Consider the following 26,984-nt stretch of genomic DNA (forward strand, 5'->3'; position numbering starts at 1 on the left):
CCGGAACTTTTACTATACCTGAATTAAACTGACCCTATACAATAACTGAAAGTAATTTGGTTCGAATCGGCGACAAAAATTTTTTCGAAAAAAACCATGTACTCCCCCCTTCTATATAATTTTCACTTCGGAAAATCATTTAAACGCCCATAGCTCCCTTATTAAGCCACATATGGCAATGAATTTTGCACCGTTGGATTGCCCTTGTCAAGGCGCTCCTTCTGAGTCGAAAAAAATTTACCTGGATTTTTTCATTTTACAGAAAATCGCAAAAAAACAAAAAATCCATATTTTTGGCCCCCACAGCAAAAAATGGGTTCAATGGCCGGGACTTTTACTATACCTGAATTCAACTGACCTTATACAATAACTGAAAGTAATTTGGTTCGAATCGGCGACAAAAAATTTTTCGAAAAAAACCATGTACTCCCCCCTTCTATATAATTTTCACTTCGGAAAATCAGTTAAACGCCCATAGCTCCCTTATTAAGCCACATATGGCAATGAATTTTGCACCGTTGGATTGCCCTTGTCAAGGCGTTTCTTCTTAGTCGAAAAAAATTTACCTGGATTTTTTCATTTTAGAGAAAATCGCAAAAAAACAAAAAATCCATATTTTTGGCTCCCACAGCAAAAAATGGGTTGAATGGCCGGAACTTTTACTATACCTGAATTCAACTGACCCTATACAATAACTGAAAGTAATTTGGTTCGAATCGGCGACAAAAAATTTTTCGAAAAAAACCATGTACTCCCCCCTTCTATATAATTTTCACTTCGGAAAATCATTTAAACGCCCATAGCTCCCTTATTAAGCCACATATGGCAATGAATTTTGCACCGTTGGATTGCCCTTGTCAAGGCGCTTCTTCTTAGTCAAAAAAAATTTACCTCGATTTTTTCATTTTAGAGAAAATCGCAAAAAACCAAAAAATCCATATTTTTGGCTCCCACAGCAAAAAATGGGTTCAATGGCCGGACCTTGTAACGAAGTTACTTAGGAAGCGCTCCCGGTGGCGGAAAAATTCCGTTCTTTCTCCGAGCCGGGCCAGAAAATTAGCGCGGAGCCGACTACCTCAACCGTGTCCACCGAATCCGCCCCGGAACCCGTGTTTCTTCCGGCCGACAATATCCGGACTCCGCGCTGAACAGAGCTCCCCCACCGCCACAGCCGCGAGTCAACGGCCGCGCGCAGCCATCGAGGCAATAAAAGGCCCGCGCAGAGCCTGCAGAGCTCATTCCGATTCCGGCCCGATTTCCGATTCCAATTCCATTCCGAGCACCTCCCGACTCCTAGCACCAGCTCCGAACCGGCTCCCAATACACCTCCGACTCCGCTTCCGACCCCCCGACTTCCGACCCGTTCGCTCCCCTAGTGAGCGAACCAGGTCATCCCCTGTTTCCGGCCCGTTCGCTCCCCTAGTGAGCGAACCAGGTCATCCCGCTCATCCTGTGTTTCCGGCCCGTTCGCTCCCCTAGTGAGCGAACCAGGTCATCCCCTGTTTCCGGCCCGTTCGCTCCCCTAGTGAGCGAACCAGGTCATCCCGCTCATCCCCTGTTTCCGGCCCGTTCGCTCCCCTAGTGAGCGAACCAGGTCATCCCGCTCATCCCTTGTCTCCGGCCCGTTCGCTCCCCTAGTGAGCGAACCAGGCCTCCCCCAATCCCCCCCGGATCCCGTCACACCCCCGCAGCCCCGTCACACCCCGACCGGTCCTCTCGCTACGCCGCCAAGAGGAAGCACGCCGCCAAGAGGAAGTTCCAGGGCCGACCGACGTAAGTACGAACACCCTCTTATCTTCCTTGCCGCCGAGGACATCCCCCAGGTCACGGGCACCATCCCCGGAGGATCTCGCCTTCACCAAGTGGTCCCCCTTGTACATAGTGTAAATAAAGGTTTTGCGACGACTGTTCGTTTGTTTGTTTCCCCCCTTACCCCGCGCCCTGACAGCCGACCCCTGGACACCGTCACTCCGCAGAGCTACCCCGGCCGTGTGGCGTCCCACCACAGCCGAAAAAAGGGACTGGCGCTCGAGGCATACCGCGACCGACCGGCGTCAAATTGCATCCCGTGACGTCACCACCGGAAGTGATCGTCACAACCTTTTACTATACCTAAATTCAACTGACCCTATACAATAACTGAAAGTAATTTGGTTCGAATCGGCGACAAAAAATTTTTCGAAAAAAACCATGTCTCCCCCCTTCTATATAATTTTCATTTCGGAAAATCATTTAAACGCCCATAGCTCCCTTATTAAGCCACATATGGCAATGAATTTTGCACCGTTGGATTGCCCTTGTCAAGGCGCTTCTTCTGAGTCGAAAAAAATTTACCTGGATTTTTTCATTTTAGAGAAAATCGCAAAAAAAACAAAAAATCCATATTTTTGGTTCCCACAGCAAAAAATGGGTTCAATTTCCGGAACTTTTACTATACCTGAATTCAACTGACCCTATACAATAACTGAAAGTAATTTGGTTCGAATCGGCGACAAAAAATTTTTCGAAAAAAACCATGTACTCCCCCCTTCTATATAATTTTCACTTCGGAAAATCAGTTAAACGCCCATAGCTCCCTTATTAAGCCACATATGGCAATGAATTTTGCACCGTTGGATTGCCCTTGTAAAGGCGCTTCTTCTGAGTCGAAAAAAATTTACCTGGATTTTTTCATTTTAGAGAAAATCGCAAAAAAACAAAAAATCCATATTTTTGGCTCCCACAGCAAAAAATGGGTTCAATGGCCGGACCTTTTACTATACCTAAATTCAACTGACCCTATACAATAACTGAAAGTAATTTGGTTCGAATCGGCGACAAAAAATTTTTCGAAAAAAACCATGTCTCCCCCCTTCTATATAATTTTCATTTCGGAAAATCAGTTAAACGCCCATAGCTCGCTTATTAAGCCACATATGGCAATGAATTTTGCACCGTTGGATTGCCCTTGTCAAGGCGCTTCTTCTGAGTCGAAAAAAATTTACCTGGATTTTTTCATTTTAGAGAAAATCGCAAAAAAAACAAAAAATCCATATTTTTGGTTCCCACAGCAAAAAATGGGTTCAATTTCCGGAACTTTTACTATACCTGAATTCAACTGACCCTATACAATAACTGAAAGTAATTTGGTTCGAATCGGCGACAAAAAATTTTTCGAAAAAAACCATGTACTCCCCCCTTCTATATAATTTTCACTTCGGAAAATCAGTTAAACGCCCATAGCTCCCTTATTAAGCCACATATGGGAATGAATTATGCACCGTTGGATTGCCCTTGTCAAGGCGCTTCCTCTGAGTCGAAAAAAATTTACCTGGATTTTTTCATTTTAGAGAAAATCGCAAAAAAACAAAAAATCCATATTTTTTGCTCCCACAGCAAAAAATGGGTTCAATGACCGGAACTTTTACTATACCTGAATTCAACTGAACCTATACAATAACTGACAGTAATTTGGTTCCAATCGGCGACAAAAATTTTTTTCGAAAAAAACCATGTACTCCCCCCTTCTATATAATTTTCACTTCGGAAAATCATTTAAACGCCCATAGCTCCCTTATTAAGCCACATATGGCAATGAATTTTGCACCGTTGGATTGCCCTTGTCAAGGCGCTTCTTCTGAGTCGAAAAAAATTTACCTGGATTTTTTCATTTTAGAGAAAATCGCAAAAAAACAAAAAATCCATATTTTTGGCTCCCACAGCAAAAAATGGGTTCAATGGCCGGAACTTTTACTATACCTAAATTCAACTGACCCTATACAATAACTGAAAGTAATTTGGTTCGAATCGGCGACAAAAAATTTTTCGAAAAAAACCATGTCTCCCCCCTTCTATATAATTTTCATTTCGGAAAATCATTTAAACGCCCATAGCTCCCTTATTAAGCCACATATGGCAATGAATTTTGCACCGTTGGATTGCCCTTGTCAAGGCGCTTCTTCTGAGTCGAAAAAAATTTACCTGGATTTTTTCATTTTAGAGAAAATCGCAAAAAAAACAAAAAATCCATATTTTTGGTTCCCACAGCAAAAAATGGGTTCAATTTCCGGAACTTTTACTATACCTGAATTCAACTGACCCTATACAATAACTGAAAGTAATTTGGTTCGAATCGGCGACAAAAAATTTTTCGAAAAAAACCATGTACTCCCCCCTTCTATATAATTTTCACTTCGGAAAATCAGTTAAACGCCCATAGCTCCCTTATTAAGCCACATATGGCAATGAATTTTGCACCGTTGGATTGCCCTTGTCAAGGCGCTTCTTCTGAGTCGAAAAAAATTTACCTGGATTTTTTCATTTTAGAGAAAATCGCAAAAAAAACAAAAAATCCATATTTTTGGTTCCCACAGCAAAAAATGGGTTCAATTTCCGGAACTTTTACTATACCTGAATTCAACTGACCCTATACAATAACTGAAAGTAATTTGGTTCGAATCGGCGACAAAAAATTTTTCGAAAAAAACCATGTACTCCCCCCTTCTATATAATTTTCACTTCGGAAAATCAGTTAAACGCCCATAGCTCCCTTATTAAGCCACATATGGCAATGAATTTTGCACCGTTGGATTGCCCTTGTAAAGGCGCTTCTTCTGAGTCGAAAAAAATTTACCTGGATTTTTTCATTTTAGAGAAAATCGCAAAAAAACAAAAAATCCATATTTTTGGCTCCCACAGCAAAAAATGGGTTCAATGGCCGGACCTTTTACTATACCTAAATTCAACTGACCCTATACAATAACTGAAAGTAATTTGGTTCGAATCGGCGCCAAAAAATTTTTCGAAAAAAACCATGTCTCCCCCCTTCTATATAATTTTCATTTCGGCAAATCATTTAAACGCCCATAGCTCCCTTATTAAGCCACATATGGCAATGAATTTTGCACCGTTGGATTGCCCTTGTCAAGGCGCTTCTTCTGAGTCGAAAAAAATTTACCTGGATTTTTTCATTTTAGAGAAAATCGCAAAAAAAACAAAAAATCCATATTTTTGGTTCCCACAGCAAAAAATGGGTTCAATTTCCGGAACTTTTACTATACCTGAATTCAACTGACCCTATACAATAACTGAAAGTAATTTGGTTCGAATCGGCGACAAAAAATTTTTCGAAAAAAACCATGTACTCCCCCCTTCTATATAATTTTCACTTCGGAAAATCAGTTAAACGCCCATAGCTCCCTTATTAAGCCACATATGGGAATGAATTATGCACCGTTGGATTGCCCTTGTCAAGGCGCTTCTTCTGAGTCGAAAAAAATTTACCTGGATTTTTTCATTTTAGAGAAAATCGCAAAAAAACAAAAAATCCATATTTTTTGCTCCCACAGCAAAAAATGGGTTCAATGGCCGGAACTTTTACTATACCTGAATTCAACTAAACCTATACAATAACTGACAGTAATTTGGTTCCAATCGGCGACAAAAAATTTTTTCGAAAAAAACCATGTACTCCCCCCTTCTATATAATTTTCACTTCGGAAAATCATTTAAACGCCCATAGCTCCCTTATTAAGCCACATATGGCAATGAATTTTGCACCGTTGGATTGCCCTTGTCAAGGCGCTTCTTCTGAGTCGAAAAAAATTTACCTGAATTTTTTCATTTTAGAGAAAATCGCAAAAAAACAAAAAATCCATATTTTTGGCTCCCACAGCAAAAAATGGGTTCAATGGCCGGACCTTTTACTATACCTAAATTCAACTGACCCTATACAATAACTGAAAGTAATTTGGTTCCAATCGGCGACAAAAAATTTTTCGAAAAAAACCATGTACTCCCCCCTTCTATATAATTTTCACTTCGGAAAATCATTTAAACGCCCATAGCTCCCTTATTAAGCCACATATGGCAATGAATTTTGCACCGTTGGATTGCCCTTGTCAAGGCGCTTCTTCTGAGTCGAAAAAAATTTACCTGGATTTTTTCATTTTAGAGAAAATCGCAAAAAAACAAAAAATCCATATTTTTGGCTCCCACAGCAAAAAATGGGTTCAATGGCCGGAACTTTTACTATACCTGAATTCAACTGAACCTATACAATAACTGACAGTAATTTGGTTCCAATCGGCGACAAAAATTTTTTTCGAAAAAAACCATGTACTCCCCCCTTCTATATAATTTTCACTTCGGAAAATCATTTAAACGCCCATAGCTCCCTTATTAAGCCACATATGGCAATGAATTTGCACCGTTGGATTGCCCTTGTCAAGGCGCTTCTTCTGAGTCGAAAAAAATTTACCTGGATTTTTTCATTTTAGAGAAAATCGCAAAAAAAACAAAAAATCCATATTTTTGGTTCCCACAGCAAAAAATGGGTTCAATTTCCGGAACTTTTGCTATACCTGAATTCAACTGACCCTATACAATAACTGAAAGTAATTTGGTTCGAATCGGCGACAAAAAATTTTTCGAAAAAAACCATGTACTCCCCCTTCTATATAATTTTCACATCGTAAAATCAGTTAAACGCCAATAGCTCCCTTATTAAGCCACATATGGGAATGAATTTTGCACCGTTGAATTGCCCTTGTCAAGGCGCTTCTTCTGAGTCGAAAAACATTTACCTGGATTTTTTCATTTTAGAGAAAATCGCAAAAAAACAAAAAATCCATATTTTTGGCTCCCACAGCAAAAAATGGGTTCAATGGCCGGACCTTTTACTATACCTGAATTCAACTGAACCTATACAATAACTGAAAGTAATTTGGTTCGAATCGGCGACAAAAAATTTTTCGAAAAAAACCATGTACTCCCCCCTTCTATATAATTTTCACTTCGGAAAATCAGTTAAACGCCCATAGCTCCCTTATTAAGCCACATATGGGAATGAATTATGCACCGTTGGATTGCCCTTGTCAAGGCGCTTCTTCTGAGTCGAAAAAAATTTACCTGGATTTTTTCATTTTAGAGAAAATCGCAAAAAAACAAAAAATCCATATTTTTTGCTCCCACAGCAAAAAATGGGTTCAATGACCGGAACTTTTACTATACCTGAATTCAACTGAACCTATACAATAACTGACAGTAATTTGGTTCCAATCGGCGACAAAAAAATTTTTCGAAAAAAACCATGTACTCCCCCCTTCTATATAATTTTCACTTCGGAAAATCATTTAAACGCCCATAGCTCCCTTATTAAGCCACATATGGGAATGAATTTTGCACCGTTGAATTGCCCTTGTCAAGGCGCTTCTTCTGAGTCGAAAAACATTTACCTGGATTTTTTCATTTTAGAGAAAATCGCAAAAAAACAAAAAATCCATATTTTTGGCTCCCACAGCAAAAAATGGGTTCAATGGCCGGACCTTTTACTATACCTGAATTCAACTGAACCTATACAATAACTGAAAGTAATTTGGTTCGAATCGGCGACAAAAAATTTTTCGAAAAAAACCATGTACTTCCCCCCTTCTATATAATTTTCACTTCGGAAAATCATTTAAACGCCCATAGCTCCCTTATTAAGCCACATATGGCAATGAATTTTGCACCGTTGGATTGCCCTTGTCAAGGCGCTTCTTCTGAGTCGAAAAAAATTTACCTGGATTTTTTCATTTTAGAGAAAATCGCAAAAAAAACAAAAAATCCATATTTTTGGTTCCCACAGCAAAAAATGGGTTCAATTTCCGGAACTTTTACTATACCTGAATTCAACTGACCCTATACAATAACTGACAGTAATTTGGTTCGAATCGGCGAGAAAAAATTTTTCGAAAAAAACCATGTACTCCCCCCTTCTATATAATTTTCACATCGTAAAATCAGTTAAACGCCCATAGCTCCCTTATTAAGCCACATATGGGAATGAATTTTGCACCGTTGGATTGCCCTTGTCAAGGCGCTTCTTCTGAGTCGAAAAACATTTACCTGGATTTTTTCATTTTAGAGAAAATCGCAAAAAAACAAAAAATCCATATTTTTGGCTCCCACAGCAAAAAATGGGTTCAATGGCCGGACCTTTTACTATACCTGAATTCAACTGAACCTATACAATAACTGAAAGTAATTTGGTTCGAATCGGCGACAAAAAATTTTTCGAAAAAAACCATGTGCTCCCCCCTTCTATATAATTTTCACTTCGGAAAATCATTTAAACGCCCATAGCTCCCTTATTAAGCCACATATGGCAATGAATTTTGCACCGTTGGATTGCCCTTGTCAAGGCGCTTCTTCTGAGTCGAAAAAAATTTACCTGGATTTTTTCATTTTAGAGAAAATCGCAAAAAAAAACAAAAAATCCATATTTTTGGTTCCCACAGCAAAAAATGGGTTCAATTTCCGGAACTTTTACTATACCTGAATTCAACTGACCCTATACAATAACTGACAGTAATTTGGTTCGAATCGGCGAGAAAAAATTTTTCGAAAAAAACCATGTACTCCCCCCTTCTATATAATTTTCACATCGTAAAATCAGTTAAACGCCCATAGCTCCCTTATTAAGCCACATATGGCAATGAATTTTGCACCGTTGGATTGCCCTTGTCAAGGCGCTTCTTCTGAGTCGAAAAAAATTTACCTGGATTTTTTCATTTTAGAGAAAACCGCAAAAAAACAAAAAAAACATATTTTTGGCTCCCACAGCAAAAAATGGGTTCAATGGCCGGAACTTTTACTATACCTAAATTCAACTGACCCTATACAATAACTGAAAGTAATTTGGTTCGAATCGGCGACAAAAAATTTTTCGAAAAAAACCATGTACTCCCCCCTTCTATATAATTTTCTCTTCGGAAAATCATTTAAACGCCCATAGCTCCCTTATTAAGCCACATATGGCAATGAATTTTGCACCGTTGGATTGCCCTTGTCAAGGCGCTTCTTCTGAGTCGAAAAAAATTTACCTGGATTTTTTCATTTTAGAGAAAACCGCAAAAAAACAAAAAAACCATATTTTTGGCTCCCACAGCAAAAAATGGGTTCAATGGCCGGAACTTTTACTATACCTAAATTCAACTGACCCTATACAATAACTGAAAGTAATTTGGTTCGAATCGGCGACAAAAAATTTTTCGAAAAAAACCATGTACTCCCCCCTTCTATATAATTTTCTCTTCGGAAAATCATTTAAACGCCCATAGCTCCCTTATTAAGCCACATATGGCAATGAATTTTGCACCGTTGGATTGCCCTTGTCAAGGCGCTTCTTCTTAGTCGAAAAAAAATTACTTGGACCTTTTCATTTTAGAGAAAATTGCAAAAAAATAAAAAATCCATGTTTTTGGCTCCCACAGCAGAAAATGGGTTGAATGGCCGGAACTTTTACTATACCTGAATTCAACTGACCCTATTCAATAACTGACAGTAATTTGGTTCGAATCGGCGACAACAAATTTTTTGAAAAAAACCCTGTACTCCCCCCTTCTATATAATTTTCACTTCGGAAAATCATTTAAACGCCCATAGCTCCCTTATTAAGCAACATATGGCAATGAATTTTGCACCGTTGGATTGCTCTTGTCAAGGCGCTTCTTCTGAGTCGGAAAAAATTTACCTGGATTTTTTCATTTTAGAGAAAATCGGAAAAAACCAAAAAATCCATATTTTTACCTCCCACGGCAAAAAATGGGTTCAATGGCCGGAACTTTTGCTATACCTGAAAAAAAAACCAATCCAATCCGGCAATTTTCCTTATTTCCTCGCTCCACACTCATAAATGCGGCGTGACGTTTAATGGACTTCGTATTTCCGTCATTCGCCTGCATTTTCCGCTTGCACGTGCATTTCCTGTAAATTTGCGCGGCCTCGCCAGAATTCAACCTGTCAACAAGAAATGCACCAGACTGAAAATCGTTCGGTAATTGCGAAGAGGAGTCGGAAAAAATTTAATTCAACTTGTGGAGAGACCAGGAAATAAAATAAATTTGCGGATGACAATGTAATTTAAAAGTGGGCTATTTTTACGGTATCCTGGGCAATAAAACTGAACGAAACGTCGAGGAAAATCCCTCAAGTGTCTCGCAATTTCCAGAGAAAGAAACTAATTGATTCGGCGGGAATGGATCCAGCTTCATATCCGAATATTTGATTTAAGAGGCTAATTTAACAGATATCATTTCCAGCTTGTAGACAGCCGGAATTGTAATTTCGCGAACCCCATTTGCGCCCCGCTGGAAGTTCAGTCGTCGTCGATGTGCAAATTTTATTAGAATTCCTTCCACTTGGGGCACGTGTAAACATAAAAACTTCAGGAAATGTGCTCGCACTCCTGGTATGTCGGGACTATTGTCCTGAATCGCAGAACGATGAAATATGTCGCAAATTATTTTTTCAATTCACTGGAATTCCGTTCGGCGAAATTTCTTTATATTGCTGAAACCCGACAAGGGTGGAAACGCTCCTGGTTCGAGTGGGACTGCCCTGAGCTACCTGTTGCATGTTGTTTCGCCCTTAATAAAGTGTTCGAATTCGTTTCTATAATTCATTTGATTGATGAGGAGCCTCAGCTTGGATCACACATTTTCGTTGAGTTCTCTTTGCATTATTAAATGGAACGAACATACCCTCAAAGCTAATCGTTCTTGAGGAGTGATTGAAAATTTCAAATATGTACAATATTTATAACGCTTTATCTTGCTTTTTAAAATGGGTTAATAATGGAAGATTTGCAACAAATAGTGGATGGTGCTGTCTTCACTCCTTTAAAGGGGTGATAAATCATCATCTATAATTATTGAGGGAGCATTTCTTAATACTTTTAGTTTCCTCTAAACCCAAAGGAGTTGCGTTCGAAATGTCGAAGGTAGATTCTCTTATAATAGAAAAACGAAAAAGTTTGTTCCACGATCTCAAGACTATTAATTTTAATAAAACGTTCCAGTGGTAACCAATCCCACTTAACAACAGCCCCAACAGATTCAATTTGGTTGACTCTAATAGAGAAACTCTTGGCTTATTTGTAGTCTTTTAATAAAAAACAAAACGATTTTTAGATAATAGAAGCGAGAAAAATTTAATTTATCTTGACAAAGCTCGTCTCTTGAGCTGGTTTCTTGCCTTCGAGCTGTTTTACCTCTCTAATAAATAGGCGTTTACGGAAAATTTCATTTGATTTGTTGTTCAGCTTGTTCTGGAAGAAAAGGTGAAAGTTTATTTTGGGATGAAGTGCTGGATTAGTTTCCAGGAGATGAGAAGGTTTATCATTTTCATGGTTTCAGCAGAGCGATTAATTTTTTGGAAACAAACAGAAGACTTTGGAAAAAAGTATATCTGTTTATGACAGATAAATTCGCCTTTGATCTCAGCAAGGGTTACTTATAACGGTTTGATTTTAAACGAACAAATACATTTTGGGAACAGTTTACTTTTTTTTACCTTAAGAAGCGTCTAATTGTGATTGACTGTTGACATTTTTTATCTTATTTCTTTTCCGACTTATAAAACACCAAAGATGAACCTGAAATAATACGAAATAAAAAACCGATGTTATTGGTAATTCAAAATGATTGTGGATAAGTATGGCAACTATGTACGAAAATTTATGTGGCAACTGTGTGGCTGGGGTAGAGTTGACATTTGTATCGGGCGTTCAAATGAAATCCTGGGCTGGGGAGGCGTTGGAAACCGTCAATTGTTGTGCGTAGATTAATTGGAGCATGTTGACAGCTAACCTAAAATTTAGAGCCAAAAAAGAGTTTCTTTTTTTCTTTCTTTGCAATGTTTTACATTAAAAATAGAGTAACTTAACGATTCCTACTCTCGAAGCAAATATCTAAGGGCACCCTTTGCTGAAAACAGACATGTTCAATTATGTCCCGATTAAACTTAATCAAATGTCATTCGTGTCAAACGGCGGGAAATTCAAACTTTACACTGTTCTAAACGGTTTAATTTTTCCAACGCCTACTCAGCCCAGGATTTCATTTGAACGCGCGATATATCATTTCATAAGCGTGCATTTGATTTTTTAAATACCATTCCACATTGATTTGACAATTTTCAAAGTTGCGCGACTATGAACTGTCAAATAAATGTCAACTCTATCGTATCCACACAGTTGCCACATACATTTTCGTACATGGTTGCCATACTTATCCACAATCATTTTGAATCATCGAATATAACGCCGGTATTTTAATTTAAACAGTAAAGTGCCAAAGTAATGCTTTAAAAGTGTTACCAACCAACAGAAATAGTCACAACATTTTATAGTCGAAGAATAGAAACAGACAATGTCAGAGACGTGACCAGTTTAGAGAGTGGATTTTTTACGACGAAAAACAAAGAAAATCTCGGACGATGCTCCATTAGGTTTTACGAGATTTAACATAATGTTAAAAGAAGGACAAATCTTTATAGTCAAAATACCTAGTTATTTTAACCGTGCAGGAAACGGAACAAAGAAAGAGACGAGGACTACGATCTGGAAACAAATAAATTAGCTAGTTTTCTGTTATCTTATCCGGTTAATAACTCACTAGTGCATTCTAAAAATTTGTGTGTGGAGATTCGTACAATGGAGACATAACTTTGATAACGCTCTGAATAAATTGTCTAATAAATTTCCAGTTTCAAAATGATTTCAGTCGTTCCGTTGAAATAGGAAATAGTTTTATAGGAAAGCCTGAAAGCTCGAAGCGGTCGAGTCGTCAAAGAAAACAACCCGTGCCACTACTATAAAACATTTTATTTCTTAACATAACATCAATAATTTACATTCAGATAACAATCATTTCTTTTAAGTAAGTGTAATATTTCCCTTAAGCTTAAACAGTGACTATTTACATTCATCCTTGGATTTTCTCACAGCTTCTTTAAATCGAATCAACTGAAGAACGAACGCGCGGGGACACCGACTCAAAAAAGAAAACACAATTTTTCCGGTTGAGGGATCTTCACGAGTCTGCCGGATTCCTGGCGGTAATATCGCAACAAGAGGGTCGGCTGCTTACATTTTGCTGCAAACGTGACCGTTTCCGTTTCCCAACAGGGTAATGGAGGTTTCCTGTCCGATCGCCGGCTCCCTGCGATTGATGGAAATTCCGCGGCTTTTCCGACTGCACACCGATTGATTCCTGCGAGTGGGCACGTAAGACATCGACGTGGCTTGGTGTTGCCCTTGGCAAGTGTTGCACCGCGAACGTTTAGGCTTCATGCAGAGCAGGTAGCTGAAAGGGAAAAGTAAAAAGTGATAAATAAAATTTCCAATCGGAGTAATTTAATGGTTTAATTTTGGACTCATTTTATTACTTTCGTCAAGGTCCTAGTGTAGGCGGGAACAATCTCCCCCTCGACAAATTAACTTGACATTTTCTTTATAAGTTACTGTACAGGATATTTAATGAGTAATAATGAGCCCGACAGTATTCAAAATGCAACCCACAATACATTTGCAATTATTTTCCACGTCGAATCCCGGTTTACTTTGCAAATGTATTGTGGGTTGCATTTCAATTCCGTCGGACTCATTATCACCTGTGAAATACCCTATATACAGAGTGTTCAAAAATATTGTCACTGATTTTACACTGACAGTTACAAAAAGAAAACTATCACATTACCATGAGAGGCTTTGCTGTGACTCTGTCAGTTCATAAATTTAAATACAGATTAAATTAGATTCTGCTTTGCAAAATGGCTGCAAATCCACAGCGAGAGCACATATTCGCAATAATTTACTGGAAATGGTGAGTATCTAAGTTCGCATTCGCACTTTAGTTACTGGGCAATTCCATCCAGTGTATGACTTTGATTTACCAAAGTTGCGAACGATTTGCGAATTTTCACGCTCGGTAAATTCCTGCAAATGTTGAATTCGATGCACGAACTTTCAACATGAAATCCTCACCGTCAAAAGAACGAAATTGCCTCAACGACGACTTTGTAGACGTCCAGAAGAGAACAACTTTGAATTCGTTGGGAAAGTTTACAAGAGCGAATTTTGTACATTCAATGTCACTGTTGTTTTAATAAAATTTGCGCACTTTAGGTGCTTCCGTAATGTGGTAAACAAGTGCGTTGATGATAACATGATTAACATGTCCTATTTTCTAGCTAAAAATCATGCATGTTGGGTGTTAAGCAGACAGGGACAACAGGTTTATCGGTGCAGCGAGATAAGACTAATTGTGTCAAGTACATACGTTTCAAATTTGGTTTTTTTTCCCACCTCTGTGTAAATATTTTGCCAACAAACGTACTTGTAATTGGTATTTGTTCGTTCTAAACAGAAAACTTTCGCAGAGTTGGTCAAATACGAGTGCGATGTAATTAATATCGACTCAAGTTGCAAATAACCACTTGTCATTTGCAACAGCATTTTTTCAATATTTTTCAACCAAATAAAGGCACAAAGGGACCTGAAAATCATAGTTTGGATTGAATATTTTCCATATAAGTACAGTTTTAAAGTAATTTCAAACGACTAATGCCATAAAATTGCTGTTGCAAATCCAAATTGGTTTTTTGCAACTTGAGTGAACTTTAAATTGCGGTGTACTGGCATTATGTAACAAAATGAAAGTGGTGTGGGGTTGGAAGGGGGATTTTGTGAAAGGGTTTGGGGTTAACAAGAGGATAAGCGACCACACAAGGCAATGTTTAAAATTTCTCAGCAATGGAAAATGGTAATGATAAGAATAAAAAAAATGACAATTTTAATATAAATGAAGCAGTAAAATGAAAATTATTGATTAGAAAAAAAATACTAAACGTTGATTGTGAAGTGAAGAATATAAAGATGACTTTCTGATGGTTTGATGACTTTAATTTATGACATGTGTAGATAACGTGCGTTCAGAAAGTAATCCGTGCATTTTTGAACGCACGTCTGTTCAGTCGAAGTTGACGTTTTGTTCTGTTAAAAGTGGAATTTTATATTATGTGGATTAAGTAACGACAGGAGTGTTTCAAACCCGTTCTCATTTACCAAATGAATTTAACATTCGCGACGGAACTGAAATATAAGCCTTTCGACACATTTACATTTCCTGGTGCTAATAATTTACCAGGAAAATCTATCTTGTTGGCATCTGTTCAGGAAATTATTACTTATAAATTAATCGTGTGCACAATAAAATCCAGAAGCTTCCAGTTCAACTGTGAACTATTCAAGGTATAAATCATTTGTACTTGACAGCGAATGAAGTTCATGCACTAGTGCAATAGTCGATAATTGCAATAGTGTATTTATTACACCTGCCATTTGGCTGAAATTGAAATTTGGCGATCTGATTGGATGGATCGTCTCTCAGAGTTTTGAGAGGGTTCTCAAACTTTTGTGATCATTTTTTGAGAAATTTTGACACGCCCTGGAAAATAAACTCTCGTTTAATCAAAGACAGTACAAATTTGCGTAAATTAATTAAATATGTTCTTCTTTCGCCTGTCAAGTCGAACGGCAACTTGAAAGCTCAAGCTCGAAAGCTTTCTAAAAATTTAAGGATCGATGGAAGCCCTTTCATTTTGAAAACAAGTGTCGGGATGAAAAACAAACATCCTTTTGACGTCTGATCTAATAAATTACCCTCCAACGACCATCATTTTATTTGGCATCTTTTTAATGCACCCATATATCACCATTGGGGTAATTTCATTTAACATAAACAGCGAGTAAAGTGATGGTTGACACCAGCCGCTCTCTTTTACAGTTATTGATCTGAAGCAAACGTGAAAGATCGCGGTTTGCGGGTAGTAAAAAACGAAAAGGGTATTAAAAAAGACAAGAAAATGGCGATGGGATCAATGATTCAGTGTTTCGCCTTTATAACTTCAGCTAAACTATGTGAGGGGCCAGTTGCTGGATGTCGGGAAATGCTGATTTCACTTTCAAGGGTCGTCTTTATGTATTTACGTCGTTTGGCAAAAGTTTTGCCCCTAAAGAAGTGTAAGTGAAACATTGAAATAAAGCGGATTATAAACAACGGGATCGCTTTTCAGTTTTTGTGTTCGCCTGAAAAAACTTTCAATGTGACGTGAAGCGTCGCTCCAACTTTGGACAAAAGTTGTTCGCGATCGTTACAACTTTTTTTATTCAAATTGACCCGTCGCAATCCGTCGATTATTCATTTTTTGACAAAGTTTGGAGCGAGCCTCGCGTCTGTATTATGATTGACAATAATTTTTTACGACTGGAGGACCCTTACTATTTTAGGTCGCCCGTTTTTATACGACAATCTTAAAAAAATATTTGGGGGCGTACTTTAACAACCAGAATATTGAGAATTTATGTTTGGAATTCACATTTCATTCCTTTTTTTTAACCGTACGAATGAAACACATTTTTTGTATAATACTGAATTTTTTATTAGATAACGTAAACAAACGGGTGGATTTCCATTTAAAAATTGCGTCGGCGGCGTTTTCTTCCCAAAGAAATTTTTATGAGATATGATTATAATAAATTGCCAAACCGAGTCTTTCTGACCTTTTCCAGGTTTTTACAAGATCGCTTTCATTTTATTACACGTGTTAAGCGAATCCAGCCGCTTTTAAAAAAATCCACTGAGAAGTAGATAAGAGGAGGGCCTTAACAAATTTTCTTTCAGTTGCTTTATCTAAATGAGATTATATTTTCATCTCATCTTCATAACAAGTGATCAGTGATATCTGCGAGTTGAATGTGCTGCTCCGGTTTCACGAGTTGTATCGATTTGCCGACTTTACAACATGACCGGCAAGCACGAATAATTCCTTTGGAAGAAATTGAATTACAATTTGCCTCTACAACTTCATCTGTCCCGGTGTAGAACCAGAAAATGAGTTGCGGACGTAAATCCCGTCCATTTTAATTTAGCTGAGATCGCGTATTAAGAGATGAGATTTAAGAGCTTCCAGCTGAGCTTTTAAAGCGATAAAGTTGCATCTTCGAGTGCACCAGACGAACGCTAAACAATTCGATTAGTGCCGGCTTTCAAGCCGATAAATAGCTATCGAGGAGCGGTATTAAATAAGTTAGTAGGAGTTTCTTACCGGTTGAAATGCTTCCTAAAAGCTCCACTAACCCAGTAAAGGGCGACGGGGTTGGCGCACGAGTTCAGATAGGACAAGCAGAAGCCGATGATGCGTAAGTAGTGCCAAAAGGCGTTGAATAGGTCCTCGGCGTTGGGGTGGAAGTAGAAGAAGAGCATGAACATGTGCGAAGGGAGGAAGCACACGGCGAACACCAACACGAAGATGAGGACGGTGATGGCGACCTTCTTCCTGGCACGGATCTGGAAAAAAAGGAAAAATTAATGAACGAAAAAATTCTGTCAGGGGGAGATTCGAGATGAAAAGTTTCAAATAGACGTTATTGATCAGGAGATTCATTTTTCAATTTCAGATTTGTACTCAAAGTTTCCAAAAGTTAATCCATTAAGATAAGATATTGAAAAGTTGTCAGTATGATTCGTACTAATGCTTATCATGGATCTAAAATAAGCAACATAAAGGAGACTATTCAATTTTTTCTTCTCCCGCTGGATATTTTGAAAGTGGATCTGTTTTGTTTTTAGCAAGTCTCTCTTATTTTACGCCGGCGTAGGTTTGTTTTTGCTAATTAATAATATCCATAATTAGAAATTACAGCTTTCATTAAAAGTTCGCCTAATGAATTAATTAATTAATTTGTGATATCTGTCTAATTTGCAGAATGTGCCGAGTGTTAAATTTATTAAAAAAATAATTAATTCTTGCCATATAGAATATTACTAATGGAGATATCCTACGGGTAGTTGTAAATTTAAAGTGACGAGAGTTGTTATTGGTCTAATACAATTGCAATAATACAAATTTTATTATCAGTTTCAGCAATTTGGTTGTAATTTTTAGGTTGATATACATAATATTGTTTTATTGTGTTACAAAAAGGAATATTTACCTTACTGTTTTTGTACATTTTTTAAACATTACTTAAACAACGAAAAGCTAAAATGTTTTATAAATGGAAAGATGCCCACGTTGATAACAAATTCGTAAACGACGACAAAAAATAGAAGTACCAAAAGATGCTAAAAATAAAGTTGATGTTTCTTAAAGGAGCGTGTTTTTTAAGGCTACATTTGACGTTTTGACGTAGTGACCGACGCGTAAAAAATCCACTGAAGTGCTAGCCAGAACACCCCGAGTTTTGCATCCCGGAGTTTTGTTACGCACCAATCAGGTTATTTCACGTAACCTCGACTTTTTTTTCTGTTTCTAAGGTGATCTAAACAAGTTGATATTAATACCAAAAATGGCGAACTGCTCTCAATCCTCGTCGCAACGGGTTTTCGACAATAATTCCAATAAAAAGTTTATTCTTTACGAAACAGTGTTGTTAGTGCCCCAACGCATGGTCGCCCATTCCCAAAATGTAGTGGTGACAGTAAGTCTAAGTAGATATACAGTGCCTTTTTTTTAATGCTGGCCATAGGAATTTACATGACAAAAACTTTGGATCGTGTTAATAAGCTTTTTAGCAGGAATTTTTAAGTGAAATTTGGCAGAATATTAGATTGGTATTTTATAAATCAATTTAAGTTTATTTTATACTACAGAATAAAATAATTACGGAATTAATTAAAAAAAGTACTTTTAATTTATTACATTATTTCTTGCCCAGAAGGGTTAGACAGTTACAAAATGTTCGACAAAATTTTTATGATCGTCTTGGTTAGTGTCTTGCATCATGTCTTTATTTGAAAAGGTGTCCATTGAGAAATTTTACCGTTTGACGTATGTTGAGTTTACATTACGTCAGCCTACTTTGCAAGCTACGTGGTAAATTTAATAAACTTCTTTTTGCTCTAATTCCGTGACTATTTTGTTTTGTACGATGGGTCAAACTAAAATTGATTTATAAAATACTAATCTAATATCCTACCAAATTTCACTTAAAAATTCCTACTAAAAAGGTCATTAACAGACCCTAAACTTTTTAGCATGTAAATCTCTATGGTCAGCGTTAAAAAAAGGCACTGTATACACCATGTTTCACGTAGGAAATGAGCCTGACGAAGCCTAAACGCAACACAAAATACATTTGACATTGGGGACTAGATTAAAAATTATAAATTGTAGTTTTGGACGTCCCTAAGTAACACAATCGGTGGGGAGCTTTTCCGCAAACGTTGTATTATAAAAAAAAATTCAAGTGCCAATATGGCAAAGCAAGTTTCAAAATAAATAGTAGCCCGAAAAAATTGTTAATCAAGGTAAAAAAAAAATGAAAAAATCAATTAGGTAAATGTAAATTTTTATTAGAAGCTTTTTTTCTAGTTGATAATACGATATGGTGGCAAATTATATGTAAAAAAATGTGAACAGAAAACTGAACAGAAATGCCTTGTTTGAGTTGATATTTAAAAAAGGATAAATGGAAAGTGTAAACAATATGGATTACTTGCTATAGTAAACGCATTATACTCGTAATAGAATATACAAGGTGATCAACAAAAAAACAAATCAAAAGTGCTACCTCTGTCTTTTGTTTTATCGAAACGTTCGTCTACTTTGAATCGTAATATTTTAATAAAAATGCTTTCTCTTCATTGGTAAATCCTATTTTATCATTTATTCTGGGATAATTGTTCTTACAATTACAGTAAACGTCTGTAAACTTTGCCGAAATCGAAAACTTGTTTCCTAGGTTAACAGAGCACACCGTTGCTTTCAAATTGACGTTTTTTTGACATTTCAGCCAAAAATCTGCTTACTAGTGGCGTCGCTTTTGGCAATAAAGCTGGTAAATGACTCATTCTTACGAATGCAAAATATTGCTCTTGTTTGTTTTATAAATTTTCTCCATTATCAGATAAGTAGTATGATTTATTATAAAGTAGCGTTTGAGACCACAAATTGTTTAGGCTCATGCACTGAACGCTTATTTGCATAGAGTTCTGCTACGACATGACCGATAATTTGCAACGCCTGCTTTGATTTGTTTTCTTTTTGATCACTTTGTATAAGTACATTAAATAGTACTTTTTTGTTGGACACTGTCAGAATTTGAGAATTTTCTCCTGTGTGAACGGATTTTGATAAATTTGACAACTTGTCGAAACGAAACGTCAATCTAATTTTAAAGATTTTCAGCGATTTGGTGCCTTTGGGGGGCTCGTCGAACAAAAAAACGTTGTATTCAACTCGTTCTTGTGTAATTTGGGCTTTTTTTGGCACTCGTGGACCTTTAAAACTCTCGTTTCACTCGAGTTTTAAACTGGCCCACTCATGCCAAAAAAAGCCCAAATTACACACGAACTCGTTAAATAAACTACTATTTTTGCACGAATAGGAAATATTCAAACCCATAAGCGAAAGAGAACACTTTACATTCTCGTACAAAGTTTCTTTAAAAGAACGTATACCAAGAGAATTGTGCGGCTCTATAATTTTATTGTGTCGACACTTGATATATGTTCTTTTAGAGACACTGTGTATGAGTTCCATACAATATTTGTTCCATGAATCTCTGGAGTTAGAAAAATAATCAACATCAAGACACAAATCTAAAATTTGCATTTCCATAACGCTAACGTGAAGTAATGACACGCTACGGCACTTATTTTCGCTACTATTACTTTTTTCCAGTATTATGATAAACGGATCTTTTACGCACTAAAAATAATGAAATATAGCACAGTTTTCTTTTTAGTACAAGCACACGTTTTCGAGTTTTACGACTTTATAAGTTTTATTACTTTCTCTTGTCATTCTCTTTGTGGTTATTCAAGATTTACACTCACATTCAAGGAACAGTGGAATGTTTGTTTTCCTTATTCAATTTGGTGCTTTTCGCCCTTCTCTTTGAGACCACATAAATCGACAAACATTTTAAAAATGATAGATATACTACACATACTTGTTCAGTGAAATCCGAAAAAGAAGTATTTCTTTAGTGCTTCCATAAAAGAAATGTCTTCATCTCAAATTCAATTATGTACCTGAAAACAGTACTTCACGTTTTTGTACTCAATTTGTATTGACTTTTGCTTTCCTTATAGGTATCATATTTTTAACATCTACAATTTTTTAGCAAAAATATTATTTTGGGTCTATTCATATTTAAAAAATTTCATTCTCGTATTCTTTAATGTTTCATATCTCTGAGTCGTTTCTTGGGAAATCTCAGCAAGAACGAAATAATACAACAAAAATTAGGAATGTCCAAACATGTTATTAATAAAGTAAGCTAGAACAAGAACAGTTATTACATTTGAGTTCAGCGAGTCCATAAACTCTTCTTTCTCCATAAAGGTAAACCTGATTTTTTATTAAAAATACCTTTGAGTATTTTTTGGTATTACATATTATTATTCATGTGAAAGAATATACTGAAACTCACGGCTGTCGGCCAATCACATCGTTCGTATTTTCATTCTATCAGGGGCAGATGGCGCATGGTGTAGCAACCTCTAAACGAGGCACAATTTTAATAATCAAATATTAAAAATGAAATTAAATTAAATTTTCAAAGATTGTTTTTTCTTGGTATAGTCGTGGAAAAAGTATAGTCTTCAATTCGCGTATAATGGCTATTATTCACTCGGATGATTCCATCACTCGCCTACGGCTCGTCCTCTTGAATAAAATCCATCATTATACGCCCGTTGAAGTATGTACAAATATTTTATTTAATAGTTTTAGAATCTTGTGGGTACTCATGCGTGGAATTTAGCACGTTTCTCGTTTTTGGGAATAGTATACGAGTATGCACCACGGCACTTGTTCAAATGATATTCCACATTCTACATTCACAGTAGAGAACTTTTTTCTTGCGAGTATATCCACATAAATTTCAATTTAAAATTCTTTTAGAATATTCCAAGTAATATATTGTGACACTCTTCGGTACTATCGATTCTCATGTCCCTCTTCAACCCGTCCAGAATTCCATTTACCAGCCATAAAATTTTGGCAATTGAACAAATTGCGTTTTATCGCTATTTTTATTTTTGTTTATTACGTGACTGGATAAAATTCCAGGAATATCATTTCCATTATAAATTTGTATCGGAGACAAAATTTATCAGATTCACTTCTTCAACTCGCTCAATCGATTCCTCAATTAGTACATTACGCGATAAAAATCTCCAGGGGACGCGTTTCTGGACCTAACTACTCAATCAAACACCTCGATCGTGTGCTAGTCCCTTCCCTGACACGCAACACTTTCACTTTTAAGAATCGAACCTTTGCAAATACTCAATCACTGCGAATGATAGCATCGATGACGGTCCCTTCGCAATTTCTCTTTTAAACGTCTACACCTGAAATCGGATACGAGATAAAGCTCTAAAAGTAATTTGTCCCGTCGTAGTATTTTTCTTGGAATCGATGTAACTTAAGGCGCACGTAAGTCTACTCTAATCCACTCGGGTGGCAGATAAAGGAAAACCAGCACCGACCTGTCTTTGCGTTCCTTGTACTTCCCCCGGAACGTTTCTGGTGCTGACGATCAGGTGGTTGGCCATGTTCAGATAAAAGATGGCGATTATGGTCAAGGGGATAATGTACAGGATGAGGAACCGCAGTATGACCATCACTTGGGGGTACTTGTTGTTAAGCCAGTGGGGCGGGAACGGGTAGCAGACGACGAATTGTCCTTTGATGTCCATCAGGTGCGAGCCGATGGCCGCAGGGATGGCGCACAGGATGGCCAGGATCCATATGGAAATAGCGATGCAGAGGGTTATCCTGGTGGCTTTCCTTCCGCCGCCTGAAAACACTCCACCGATTAATTAAACGTTAAATTGCCGCGTGGGGGCGGTATGAAAAATGGGGTGGCATTTCATGATTCGTTTTTGTCAATTGTGTTTATAGGTCGACTGGGTCCTTGACCATTGTGCCGGTTCCAAAGGGACGGGGATCATTACGGGGGCAGCTTCGACTCAATTTATTTTAATACGTTTGTTTTGTAATACACAAATGTGGCCATTGTTACAGTTTAATTTGATTTGGAGGTGGCAAGTGCTTCGGGCTTCGGGACAATTATGCCGAAACAACTCAACACTAATGATATGCCTGAATGTCAAAAACACTCCGCTTTGGTAAATGGCAATTGTGATTTATGACTCGTGGGGGAAGAATTTAAAACGGACGTGATTAATGCAGCGTAATTAAAAAACTGCAAGTAACGCCGTTTGCGTTTTGTAACGGTTTCTTGATTTATAGAACATGATGCGTCATATCACTCGAAAGACTAATGGACAAAACCGTAATGGCACTTGTCTTGCGATAAATTTAAATTATCGCCGAGATTTTTGCCCGCCGGTAAAATATACTTCATAATTTAAAGCCGAGTTAGTGTTTCAGAAGATTTATTATTCTTATTTCTGTAATGTGATTACATTGCTTCTGACAGTGCGATCTGAAACATCCAAAAAGTGTGGTTATGTTTTCTGTCATTATATTTTTTTAAAGTGGGGTTAAGTTAATTGTGACAGAATTATTAATTTGAAAAATGTCGTTTAAAATGTGTGAAAGAACATCACCGACTACAGACTCTCACGTGCGGGAACGAAGACACAACTCTTAACACTCCTATTTAAGAGTTTTAGTTGTTTTTGATATGGAACTGGCAAGATCGTCGAGAAAGAAATTCCAAAAATGAAAATATGGAGAATAAAAACTAAAAAGAATTTGAGTCCAGTTGGGACACATTTACTTCAATTGCAGCCGGTAAGAATTATTCTCTGCTTCGTTGTTTGGAAACGCTTCGATTTTTTTTTTAAATTGGTGTAACCAAAACTTGTTTAAATGACAGATTGACGGATGTACTTGGAACCCAGCTTTGAGATATTTTTCTTTCGATTGTCGGTCTTAGTATTTGATTTGATATTCGCGAGCTGAAGGAATATACCGTAGAGACTTTTATTTTTCATTTATCATTTATAAAGGACAGAGATAAATATTTGGAATAAAATAGTCTTCACTGTTGATGACACCAACATTGATGATGACGGATTTGCAAACTACATTTTATATTTCGCATTTTCGTATTTATTGATATTGTCTTTCAGGATTAAATTAAAATAACTGCTGTGCAAGGCAGTCATAAGCCATTAAAAAAACTCCCGACATTTTTGACATTTCGAGGTTCTCAAAATGACATAATTAATGATAATCTTTTGAAATTTGGGTTGGTAATAGGATGATTAGGTCCTATGTACAGTCAATTACAATATTAGGTGGTTAATACTTATGCAATAAACTAAAACATTTACATATAAAATGGCAAATGACAGTAAATGTAACGGAAGTTTTCTGAATAAGTTATAGATCAGGTATGTTGTGTTCACAAAAATATTTGTTAAATTGAAACATAAAGAAAATGAATGTATTACAGTTGATAAAACTATTATAACAAAAAATATCGGTTGTTTATTTAAATTTCCTCTCAAAGTTGACGTTGAAGAGTTGATTGTGAACGCACCACTTGTCAGTTTGCACACCAAAAACACAAACAACGTAAAAAGTGAGGTTAGATTTAAACAGTTGATCCGTGATCTGTAATCCGTGGCGCGTTCATAATCGACTCTTCAAAGCGTACTTTGAGCTTAAATTTAAATGAGCCCCCGATATGACAAGTAAAACTTTAATTTAAGCTGATGCCTTTCTGTCAAATGTCTTCATTTAATTTTAATTTATTATTTTATTAATTCAATTATTACAAAGACACAAATAGAGGATTAATATTCAAATGTTGAAATCCTGTGCCACATTCTACAGAAATGAAATCGACTTAAACATTCAACATAAAATATCTGTCTAAATATTTTTTTTTCTTTAAGATCAGTGTTTGTTTTTTTTGGGTGGTTACAACAATTTTATTTGCAAGTGCAAGTCGCAGTAACTCAGCCTGTTAGACATAATTAACTTTTATTGGAAAAAACTTTGCGGTAATGAATGTGTTTACTTTTTGGTTAGTTACTTTGCAGACAGAAATTTCCTTCTAATAATTTTCGCATGGAAATTATTGCATTAAAATTTTCGATCGAATCTACAAATTTGTCTAATTTTGACGTTTACGACTTTTTTATTGCTCACATGTCTTAGGAATTTCTCCTCTGGTTGCTAAAAATGTATAAATAGGCCAATCAGAATAGCTAACATAAAAAAATATGCTCGAAGGTTTTGAAATTTGGTAGAATTTATAAAGTTGATTCAAGTTTTGAAACGTATGTTTTTCGCCACTAATTCGCTTCTGCATCCGAAACTACGGCAGATGGAGTAACATTTTATGAAACCTTTTTTGTAAAGCACAAAATTTCCTGTAAAAAGGTCAAAGACGGTCGTAGCGAAATATTCCAGTTACGCGTGACGTTTAGTAACAATGGATAAAATAAATATTGTCCAAAAATTCTAAAAAAAATCGCGTAGTAGTGTCTCGGTAGTTGAAAGATACTTATTTTTAATGCCAACTAAGAGGAATAGAATCAATTTGCAATTTTGTACCTTTGTATGACTTTTTTCGTAATTTTTTTAATCTACCTTTGCAATTTTTTTTTACTTATTTTCGTCAATATACGGCGCCAATAGAATATATTTCACAGCGAAGGTGTGGCAAACGCGAGGGCTCTATTGAAAATTTTAAATTATAATCTGTCGATTTAATATGCGAGCGTGTCTGCGTCAGTTCCTCGACAAAAACTTACTTTATGGAATCGATCCTTCTACTTACTGTTGGTATGAAACTTCTTGAGAGGATCCACAATGGCGAAAAACCGATCGGCCGATAACGCTGTGAGCGTGAATACCGACACCCCAATGGAAATATCTTTGGCAGTTTCGGAGACCTTGCAGATTGCCTCACCCCACGGCCACGATTCCACAGTGTAAATTATCGAAGTGAAAGGGACGCTTGTCACTATAACAAGTAGGTCCGCCAAAGCCAACGAAAGGATATATCTGAAAGAGAGGAAGAAATTCAATCGTGGCAATTTTTCATGTGACGTGACACGATCAGCGCTAAGTTGCGGACAGCGTATGCGGTTTATGCGTTTGCGGATTTATGGACGCTGTATTTTCAAACGTTTTCAAACGGGAGATCTGTCCTTTTGTGTAACGAAAATCGCTCGGCGTGTTTTTATTTTACCACTCTATCCGTCAACAAAACGGAATTATTTCGAAACGAGAAATGTCGCACGAGCAATATTTTATGAATCGTCTTTTATTTGGACTTCCGGATGTTGTTCTTCAAACAAATAACTTTAAAATTCTTTCTGACAGTTTTCCATAATACAAGAAGAATGTTCTCCATTTCGACGATTTTTTTTCACTGCAAACTTAGTTTGACAAGTTGACGAAAGTGTTTTTACATTTACTCGGGTTCTAATTTTCGGTCACTATTTCAGGTATGCGTCCCATACTTGCCGCTACCATGTGCCGCAGTTATGTGCTAGCAAAAAGCAGAAACCTGCAATTATGCACTTTGTGCCCGTTAATTAAAATTCTTGTTTGGTGGAAATTTAACTTTTAATTCGAAATTACAAATTGTTATGGTTTTGGGAAATGAGGCGTGTTATGTGTGGCTCGCTATTAAATCATAATTTTGTTTATTTATAAACCCCAGTAAAGCTGGACTGTGGTTGGTGAAGCACTTAATGTAGATTTAAACATGTACAGCAATACAATCATGAACGGATTAGAGTCGCTAATAATTATTATCACGTTGTTTAAGGATTACTTCCGATCCAGTGCGTTATTCAGGTCGATTAAAAATATTGTGCACTAGTGCTAAAAATTGGGTAATTGTTTACTTTACTTACTTGTGGAATTTTTGCGTTTTTTCTCACTAAAAATTGTAATACGAAAAGCACTTTTTGAACTCACTACCTTCAAAATGACATTTCGCGACCGCATAATAGTGAGCGAAATCGATGTTCGCGCATTACTATGCGGTCGCAGGCCATTTTGAAGCACTAGTGCGCGAAATCAACATTCGCGCACTAGTGCGAATGGTTTTTGAGCATTCTGACAATAATTTGACTTGATAACAATAAATTCTGGTTTACAAAACGCCATTCCTCCAATTTGGATGATGAAAATTTCGAAAGAATGAAAAAAATCGTTATTAATTCGACTGA

At 36.8% G+C, this 26,984-nt stretch overlaps 1 protein-coding gene and 1 long non-coding RNA gene across 7 annotated transcripts in view; one reads left to right on the forward strand and one right to left on the reverse strand.

The window, feature by feature from the left end:
- Window positions 1-989: 989 nt before the first annotated feature.
- LOC138138532 (uncharacterized) lies at window positions 990-1,905 on the forward strand. Its single transcript, XR_011162050.1, has 2 exons — window positions 990-1,388; window positions 1,436-1,905. It is a non-coding gene; the product is annotated as an uncharacterized lncRNA (long non-coding RNA).
- Window positions 1,906-12,606: 10,701 nt separating this feature from the next.
- The window catches only part of CCHa1-R (CCHamide-1 receptor), a 78,434-nt gene continuing 64,056 nt past the window's right edge, over window positions 12,607-26,984 (reverse strand). For all 6 annotated transcript variants that reach the window (XM_069057869.1, XM_069057875.1, XM_069057873.1 and 3 more), the window contains 4 exons: window positions 25,580-25,806; window positions 22,305-22,615; window positions 16,909-17,150; window positions 12,607-13,106 (listed from right to left, as the gene is read on the reverse strand). In XM_069057869.1, the coding sequence (XP_068913970.1) occupies window positions 12,887-13,106; window positions 16,909-17,150; window positions 22,305-22,615; window positions 25,580-25,806 (1,000 nt within the window). In that variant the 3' untranslated portion in view covers window positions 12,607-12,886. The remainder of the gene's footprint in view (window positions 13,107-16,908; window positions 17,151-22,304; window positions 22,616-25,579; window positions 25,807-26,984) is intronic.

This window comes from Tenebrio molitor, chromosome 9, assembly GCF_963966145.1.
Source record: "Tenebrio molitor chromosome 9, icTenMoli1.1, whole genome shotgun sequence".
NCBI classification, from domain to species: Eukaryota; Metazoa; Arthropoda; class Insecta; order Coleoptera; family Tenebrionidae; genus Tenebrio; species Tenebrio molitor.